This window comes from Kogia breviceps, chromosome X (genome assembly GCF_026419965.1).
Source record: "Kogia breviceps isolate mKogBre1 chromosome X, mKogBre1 haplotype 1, whole genome shotgun sequence".
Classification (NCBI taxonomy): domain Eukaryota; kingdom Metazoa; phylum Chordata; class Mammalia; order Artiodactyla; family Physeteridae; genus Kogia; species Kogia breviceps.
Window position 1 is genome coordinate 44704123 of NC_081330.1, and position 9748 is coordinate 44713870.

At 39.7% G+C, this 9748-nt stretch overlaps 1 protein-coding gene across 2 annotated transcripts in view; it reads left to right on the plus strand.

Moving 5' to 3' along the window:
- Nucleotides 1-6112, plus strand: part of PCDH19 (protocadherin 19) — a 102929-nt gene extending 96817 nt beyond the window's left edge. Inside the window, exon 5 of one of the 2 annotated variants that reach the window (XM_059051028.2) lies at nt 4868-6112. In XM_059051028.2, the coding sequence (XP_058907011.1) occupies nt 4868-5457 (590 nt within the window). In that variant the 3' untranslated portion in view covers nt 5458-6112. The remainder of the gene's footprint in view (nt 1-4867) is intronic. The other variant, XM_059051029.2, reaches the window with a different exon arrangement.
- Nucleotides 6113-9748: the final 3636 nt, after the last annotated feature.

Genomic DNA, 9748 nt, shown 5'->3' on the forward strand with positions numbered 1-9748 from the left:
CTATATTTCTGTTTTGTGCCAGTACAATACTGTTTTGAGTACTGTAGCTTTGTAGCCTAGTCTGAAGTCGGGGAGCCTGATATCTCCAGCTCCATTTTTCTTTCTCAAGATTGCTTTGGTTATTCGGAGTCTTTTGTGTTTCCATACAAATTGTGAGAATTTTTGCTCTAGTTCTGTGAAAAGTTCCAGTGGTAGTTTGATAGGGATTGCATTGAATCTCTAGATTGGTTTGTCTAGTCATTTTCACAATGTTGATTCTTCCAATCCAAGAAGATGGTGTATCTCTCCATCTATTTGTATCATCTTTAATTTCTTTCTTCAGTGTCTCATAATTTTCTGTATACAGGTCTTTTGTCTCCTTAGATAGGTTTTTTCCTAGATATCTGATTCTTTTTTCTTGCAGTAGTAAATGGGAGTGTTTTCTTAACTTCACTTTCAGATTTCTTATCATTAGTGTCTAAGAATGCAAGAGATTATTGTGCATTAATTTTGTATCCTGCTACTTTACGAAATTCATTGATTAGCTCTAGTAGTTTTCTGGTAGCATCTTTAGGATTCTATGTACAGTATCATGTCATCTGCAAACAGTGACAGCTTTACTTCTTTTCTGATTTGGATTCTTTTCTTTCTTTTTCTTCTCTGATTACTGTGGCTAAAACTTCCAAAACAATGTTGAATAATAGTGGTGAGAGTGGGCAACCTTGTCTTGTTCCTGATCTTAGTGGAAATGGTTTCAGTTTTTCACCATTGAGCACGATGTTGGCTGTGGGTTTGTCATATATGGCCTTTATTATGTTGAGGAAAGTTCCCTCTATGCCTACTTTCTGGAGGTTTTTTTTAATCATAAGTGGGTGTTGAATTTTGTCGAAAGTTCTCTGTGCATTTTTGAGATGATCGTATGTTTTTTTCTCCTTCAATTTGTTGATATGGTGTATGACATTGATTTTCATATATTGAAGAATCCTTGCGTTCCTGGGATACACCCCACTTGATCAATAATATGGACACAAATGTCACTGAGTGTTGTTTGATACTAAAATGATAAGCAGCAAGTCACTGCCGTTGGTAAGGATTTAAGTAAATAAAGAGATCCAGATCTAAACCAGGAGTGAGACATTGTGAGTAAATGAGTCTTTCAGATTCAAGTCTTCACTTGCATTGGGTAAGAGCAGTGTACCTAATATGTACACATAATTAACCAAAGAAAATTGCATATTATTCTAGCTCCCAAAGGGCTGAGGTGGGCTTAGTGAGATTGGTGTGTAGGCTTAGACCGATTGCGTTCTTGGGGGTGCTGAGTGAGTTTACCTTTTTCTCTTCCCAGAGAGTGATCTATTCATTTAGGCAGTGGGTAACCTGAAAGCAAGCACTGTCTTTGCAGAGAAGCTTCTGAGATGACTGAGTTCCCTGATCTGGTCTTTCTCAATTCATAAGATCTTAGAGGTATCTACCTCTGGGGTCTCTGCCCTCTGTGTATGCTGGGGATCCAGGTCTCCTTATGTTGTTCATTTGAAGCAGCCTACCATAGGGAAGGAGCACTGTATGTGGATTTGGGGTGACACATGAATGGCCATTCTCTTAATGAATTGTGTTAAGAAAAGAACTGCCTCTTCAAATTTTAAGAGAGCTACTTGAAACTAAAAACTTAAAAGAAACTTAAGAGAACTTTATGTTGAGCCTATTGAGAAGATTCTACTAGATTGTCATTCATCACTGTTTTGCTCTGGGAGTATGAGCAAGTGACCTGTAATATCAGTCTGAAGGTCAGCTGGGATTTCCTCTGCATAGCTGGTCACATGGCTGTGGTTCCATGGCTCAAAGGTTAAGGCCTCTAGGCCTCTGTGCCCTAAATTGTGGACAAAAAGGACAGGGATCCCACAGCCTTCCAGACATTTTTTTCTTTTCTTTTTTTTCTGACTTCCAGGGAGCTCACTCAGAGTTATAGAAATGGAAGTTAGTTATTGAACTGTTCCCCCACTTGCACCTCCTTACTCCCCACCTCCAAACAAACACTCAAACTAATTCTTTAGAGCTATTACTTGGATAGTTATGAGATAAGCCTCAGAGGAAATGTTGAGGAAGTCGCATCTTTTGGGGAAACTCTGAAGGTGTGAATTCTGTCCTACTGGAGGGATATCGGGGTCTCCTGGGGAAAGCACTAGATTTGGATGAAATTGAATGTGGGTGGATCAGCTATAGACTCTTCCACTCATAATGTTTGGGTCTACACAAAGTGTTTCCCAAGTATATCCCAACATGTTTCCCATACTTTCATACTTTCTGCCTTCCAGGAACATATGTGTATTTTTTTTTAAAAAAAAAATTTGTTGGAGTATAGTTGCTTTACAATGTTGTGTTAGTTTCTTCTGTACAGCAAAGTGAATCAGCTATATGTATACATATATCCCCTCGTTTTTGGATTTCCTTCCCATTTAGGTCACCACAGAGCATTGAGTAGAGTTCCCTGTGCTATACAGTAGGTTCTCATTAGGTTATCTATTTTATACATAGTATCAATAATGTTTACATGTCAGTCCAAATCTCCCAATTTGTCCCACCCCACCCTTTCACCCTTGGTATCCATATGTGTGTTCTCTACCTCTGTGTCTCTATTTCTGCTTTGTAAATAAGATCATCTATACCAATTTTTTCAGATTCCACATATATGCGTTAATATACAATACTTGTTTTTCTCTTTCTGACTTACTTCACTCTCTAAGAACATATGTGTTTTGAATAATGATAAGTTATCAGATGGCAACACTGAGAGTTTTCAGGGAAGAGGCAGAGAAAGGGCTTTTGACAAACCCTCATTTTGCAGAGGTGGCCAGGCAACCCTGACATGGAACTGCTGGAGATTGCAGAAGCATTGTCCTGTGTATGGGGAAGGCACTTATCTTCTTGGTGATAATGCTCATTTGCTATTTGGTTGTACCTCTGCAAAATTCTGAAAGTTTCATTCTTCAGTACTGAAAGGGGGCTTAAACTGGCCATCTTAAAGATAAGTTGGCAAATTGTGTCCAGGTACATTGAAGGAGGTCTTACCTTTGGTTGGCCTTTCCATACTTTAGACTAGGTTAAAGGCCATTTCCAGAGTTGTGTTGAAATCCGGACTCAGCCTGGATTAGGCCCTAACGTTTAGCTGCTTCTAACACTTTTTCTCCAAATGATGAAGTATACACCCAATTCAACCATTATTTCTTGAGCCCCCTCCCAAGTGCCCCTTTACCAAAATAACTTTCGATGATTGAGGCAAAGCAGTGCCTCTTTGCTCCGTCATTTACTCTTTAAAAAAATCAAGAAATAGACTAAAACACAGAAATACAATTGTATAAGGAAGTGTGTTATATATAGACTAATATCAGGCAAGACCCTGAATTGCAGACTTCTTCTTGCAAAAAAAAAGCAGTCATAGCGCATATTTATAACTTTTTTTGACATGTACTTTTTTGTCCTTGTGATCTCTTGTGGTCTCCACACCTCCTCCAGTCCTGCCCCAAGGATTACTATAAATGTTAAGCTGCTAATATTTTGATGTATTGTGCAATGTGATGAAAATTTTCATTAGGTCATCCTCATGCAAGAATGTAACAAATATAAATTGATCTGGAAAACTAGATCTGTAAACCAGACATTAACAGTTTCACAGTGGACAGGTAGACGTTAACCCTGGGTCCATGCTTTAGTGAAGCCCCTGTAGAAAGCCTTTCTGAGAGCCAAATTAAAACCTTAACTCTGGGCTTCCCTGGTGGCGCAGTGGTTGAGAGTCCGCCTGCCGATGCAGGAGACACTGGTTCGTGCCCCGGTCCGGGAAGATCCCACATGCCGCGGAGCGGCTGGGCCTGTGAGCCATGGCCGCTGAGCCTGCGCGTCCGGAGCCTGTGCTCCGCAATGGGAGAGGCCACAACAGTGGGAGGCCCGCATACCGCAAAAAATAAACAAAAAAGAAAAAAAAAAAAACAAAACCGTAACTCTAAATGAACCGATATGAAAAGAGCAAAGCATGTCTTGACAATAATTATGAATTCTATTTGCTGAGATCTTCTGTGATAGGGTTAAAGTAATCCATGAAAGAATTATTTTAAGAAATATGACCCTAATGAAACTGCAGATAAGAAAGATAAGGAGGGATGGCTAGTTGAGTACAATTAAATGATGTTCAATCTATGAGTGATGTGTGCATAAGGCCAATTGAACCTTCTGGGTCACATATAAGGAAGAGATCTCAATATATTCCTTCTGATGGGAAATGAAATTATGTAGATGGTTTAGTGAGGAGATTGGCTGGTGGGACTGGTGGTCAAAAAGAAGTGACGTGATTGGGTTTTCAAAGAAAGCATGTTACTAATCTAAAATTAAGCATTGCATATCATTAACAGGTAGGGTGGGAATGTGGTTGACAGTGCAATTGCTGAAAAACATGGCCAAGACTTCTCAGATATAATGACTGTTGGATTCCCTGCTCTGCCTCTACTCCCTCTTCTGCTGGAACCAGTTTCAAACACAGTTGATTTTTAACAAGAGTTGTTGATAAAAATGCTGACTCTCAGCACCTTTACAGTCAGGATAAACTTCTTAAAAATATATTTTTTCATCACAGTGTGTTTCCCTTTAGGTTTTTAGTTTTGTCAGCAGTGGAAACAGCAACAAAAATACAAATAAAAAAGGAGGGGAGAGTATTGAGGGGGAGATCTGCAGCTTTAAAAAAATCCAATTCTTCACACTTGTCCCAAAAGGCAATAAAGGACTATCTAAAAGTATCTTTTCCCAAAAGGGCCTGTGGGTACCTAAGAAACCAGAACACTGGGGACTAACAATGATTGCTGGGAAAAGCTGATGAAATTGACATTTTATTTTCTCCAAACAGATCAGAATGAAGGATTTCATTGCAGGGAAGAATGCCGGATTCTTGGCCACTCTGACAGGTGCTGGATGCCCCGGAACCCCATGCCCACCCGCTCCAAGTCCCCTGAGCATGTGAGGAACATCATTGCACTGTCCATTGAAGCTACTGCTGCCGATGTTGAAGCTTATGATGACTGCGGCCCCACCAAGCGGACTTTTGCAACCTTTGGAAAGGATGTCAGCGATCACCCAGTTGAGGAGAGGCCCACGCTGAAAGGCAGGAGGACTGTTGATGTGACCATCTGCAGCCCCAAAGTCAACGGCGCTATCCGGGAGGCAGGCAATGGCTGTGAGGCTATTAGCCCTGTCACCTCCCCTCTGCACCTCAAGAGCCCTCTGCCTACTAAGCCTTCTGTGTCTTACACCGTTGCCCTGGCGCCTCCGGCCCGCGATCTGGAGCAGTATGTCAACAATGGCCCTTCTCGTCCCTCTGAAGCTGAACCCCGTGGAGCTGATGGCGAGAAAGTCGTGCATGAGGTCAACCCTATTCTGAAGGAAGGTCGAGACAAAGAGTCTCCTGGCGTGAAGCGTCTGAAGGATATCGTTCTCTAAATCAGTCTTGGGGAAGAAGAGAGAGAAACCATGCTGGCTAGCAAAGAAGCAGGAGCTGATCGTTTTAATTGCTCACCAATGGTTGGTTCTTGAGTGGCTGTATTTCAGAGCTTTCCCTAAATGTATTGTTTATAAGTGACTATCATTTTGTGACAATCCTTCTAGTTTCAACAGGCAGCAGGGGTGTTCCATTGAAGCAAGTTAGCTTTGGCTTGAGTTGTTCATGGGGCCTTGATGTTGGGGAAACAGAGACAAATTCAGTTGTGAAAAGTATTATGTATTAAGTGTTTGGATTTATATATTTTTGTATGTCAAAATTATGATAAAAATTACCATTGTTTGTGGAGGATTACATTTAAAAAAAGCAAAAAAAAAAAAAAAAGCTCTGGACACCTTTAATAGGCTCGCAACTGTTTTGTAGTGTAGACAAGTTAATGGTCATTTACTGTGTACTATTCATTGATTCAGTGATGTGAAATCAAGCCCCCAAATGGTTGTTTCTGAAGCTCGAGTACTTTCCGATGCCGCTACTTTGCTGTGGACATCCCTGCTTTAAGAACCCTTTTGCTAGCTGTGCTATTGTCATATTTGATGTTGCAAATTGCTATGTGTGTGGTGATGGCAAAAGGCTTTTAGAAGTTGGTATTTTCTTCTTAAAAAACTAAAATAAAACTACAGATAAAAACAAAGTGCAAACAACTGAGACAACAAGTGAATGAGTAACACCACACATATAGATTGAGTACTTGGAGGATACTCACTCACAGAGTCTACCCACGGAGTGGTTGCTCACCACGTTGCAGGGTATTTTTCCTGACTTTCAGTCTTCTGCCCAGATCCATGATAGATCATTGCAGAAAGACATTTTTGGATATTCTGCTATCTAATTTGCAGCTGTCAGAAATACTGTGCTGAAAGTTTTATGAGATCAATTTTTCTAATTTTCAGGCCCTGAACAGGAAAGTTGCTCCTGAAGTTATCAGTTTCCAGGCTTAAAATTCCTTATCTCCAATCATCTAAAACTCAAAAAGACTGAATCTATTTTGACTTCTAAATAAGCATCTTTTCAGACACACACTTCCTGATTCAGTGTTTCCCTGTCACAATTAGAATTAGACTGCGAAGCATGTCATGGGCTAGAATTGAGAACTCCATGTTGCTCTGTATTGTAGGATTATAAATAGGGGTAGAGTAAGCAGTACAAAGTGTACATTTAGGAAAAGACAGGTAACAGCATCATTAATTCAATTACTGTGCCTTCTAAATGGAGACACTTGGACACTTGAACTCGTCTTTTTATGACTAACACTTTTTTTTAAATTAAAAATGTGAACAGGAAACTATTAAAAATGCTTTACGTTTAGCTAACTCTTTGCTGTAGGCTAGGAATACACCTTTTTATTAACAAGTTTGTTACACACATTCTTTTTTTGTTTGTTTAACATTCCTTGAACTCCCCTGTTTATTAACTGTCTATTAATATTCACTAGCCAACATAGTATTCTTGCAGCCTAAGAGTTCATTATTTAAAAATAAACAAATATGTCACCTTTGCTCTGCCTTGGTCTTAAAAGAGTTGTTTCTAGAGAAACAAGTTTTGTGCTTATGTTCTCATTTGTTTCATTTTTTGAAATTCAAGAATATCCAGCAAAAAAAGGCTTAGAGGTTAGAGCACTAAGAATGCAAAAGAGGATTTATTTTCTTAAATTTAGGTAGATAAGTCTGCTCTTTTAAATGTTTTAGTTATTTTTGCCTGAGTTCCTGGCTTTATACATTACTAAGAATATTTTCTTTTGCAGGAGGGAGGGTTTTGGGGAGGGTGGGTAAGGCAGTGGGGATGGGGTTACGTACGGGAGAATATTTCTGAAAAAGAAGTTATAATGAAGCTACAAATTCATCCTTATTTCTTATTCAGTGCTGAATACTACCTCATGCAAAATATTGGTGTGGCTGCAAATTTCCCTCTGAAACTGACACAATTAGAAATAAATTACCATAGCATCTTCATTTTGGCTCATTTTATTCTATTGCTTTTTTCCCCTTTGATTCATTTCATTTTAGTAGTAGATTTTGAATTAGGTATTTATTTCTGTTTGCAAATGAATAGACTATTTGATTAACACATTAAAAATTAATTTTTTTCCATTTAAGTTATGATGGCTGCCTGTAGAATTTAGACTCTTCCTCACCTGATCCATCCTGATACCATGTTGTTAGCTACCACCTCAAGGTCGCTTTCAAGTCAGATTTGACAGTTTTTGTATGGGTGTATTTCTTATTATGCTCAGTCAGAATGAGGGAGCTGAAAAGATTGTGGCAAGTGGGAACATTCAGTGTTATGTGGCTATTGAGCCAGAGGGGCCACTGGCTGCCATGTCTCTACACTAACCATTTTAAACCAGTCAAGTTTAAAATGGTTAGTATAGCAGTGACATTGATTATGCTTTTCTCTTGTGTTTTTTTCGTCCAATTTTTTTCCAGAATTCAGTTGTAAGTGATAGACCAATCCTTTTTCCTTCTCAAAATACTTTTGTTCGCAATGGGCAGCCAGACATTTTTTTTGGCTTCCAAATCCTTTATTGAGCATGTTCAGAGAATTCCCTTCATTAAGAAAATATCTTTTTTTTCCTTCTACAGTTGTTTGATGTGTACATCCTCCCAGAAGCACAAGTGCATCCTAGGAGGGCTTTGTAAGCTGGTTTTATAGGCAGGCTGTGGCTGCAAATAGGAATTTTGTGCAAGGATCCTAAATTTCTCTTTTGGCTCATGTTTTTCTCCCCTTCTTTTGAGCATGTCTGATGAAAAGCCACAAAGGCCAGAGGGCCAAATATTCTCTTCTTTTCCTCTCTAAACATGTTACACATTTAAATATGAGGCAGCAATTTCAGTTCCTAAATTGTAGGGAGTTCTATTCCATTTATTCTGATGTCCCTTTTGGGGAGGAGTTGGTGTTGAGACGTGACTTGCTTTACTAATAACTGTTTTGGGCACGTCCCTGAGCAGTTGAATGTTTTCATGCAATATAAAGGTTTTAGTTTGCATTGATTGATTGCTTTTCCCCCAATATGGGAATACACTACATACAAGGAATAGGAAGAAGGGAGCCATGCTGTGTGGAGTCTCTTTTTTCTTTTCTCTATACTGACTAATCTATGAACCTGTTCAGAAGGAAACTTACCATCCCTTTGATTCTCTCAAAGCCAGTAGAGTAAATTATGGCCCACCTTATTGCCCAAATAGGTAATGGGCCAAGGGACCCTGCAGTTCCTGATTTTCAAAGTGTAGTCCCTGGACCAGCAACAGCAACATAACATGGGAACTTGTTAGAAATGGTAACTCTCCATCCTCATGCAGAACAACTGAAGCAGAACCTCTGGAGGTGGGACCTAGCAATCCATATGGATCAGATGCCCATTAAAGGTTGAGGACTAGTTAAAGCACGGGTTGATGGGCCATGCACTTAGAGTTTCTGGTTCAGTAGGTCTGGAATGGGGCCTGAGTCTTTGCTGATTTCAAAATTCCCAGGTGATGCTGATGCAGCTGGTCCAGGGACCACACTTTGAGTATCACTGCTCCAGTGTAAACCTGCCTAATAGAGCTAATTGCACCTAAGGGGCCCATGTAAACTGATTAGTTGGTGACCCGCTGACAACTAATCAAAAATATTAAAGGAATACAACTTAGAACTCTGAAAATTGGAACCACCCAGAGTGTCATCCCAAAAGTGTTACTTCAGCATACAACTGATTGTCTGAAGGGAATTCAGTTGAACTTTTCGTATATCTCTATCGTATTAACAAGCAAAACAAAAGCAGTTCACTTGAAGCAGCAAGGATAAAGGGCAGTTCTGGGAGAGGCAAGGGTGTAGCGATAGCTTGACTGTGCATTCAGGGTGGGAAAAGGATTATTATTGTACATAACAGAAGTTCTGGCTGGGATTCCAATTCACTTTATGGGGATCATTTTGATGTTGAATGTTCCCCCAAAGCATCCTGACAAGTCTGGTCCACTTGGCTCTTTACCCAGGGTAATAAGACCCTGCCTTTGAAAAACTGGCATAAATGAGCTTAAGAAGTCCATTGTATACAGTCCTAGTGTTTGCCTTCTTGGTAAAATTACATTTAAGGATGTCATTTCATGAGTCAAATTGTATCTGCTGACACTGAAGTGTATTGAGATGTTGTTCTTTAGTTTAAGTATGTAACAAAGTAATATTCAAAGGGGATGTGTGGGGGTGGGGCTGGGACTGGGTGGCTTTATATTGATATGGAATATTCCAGAGCAAAACACA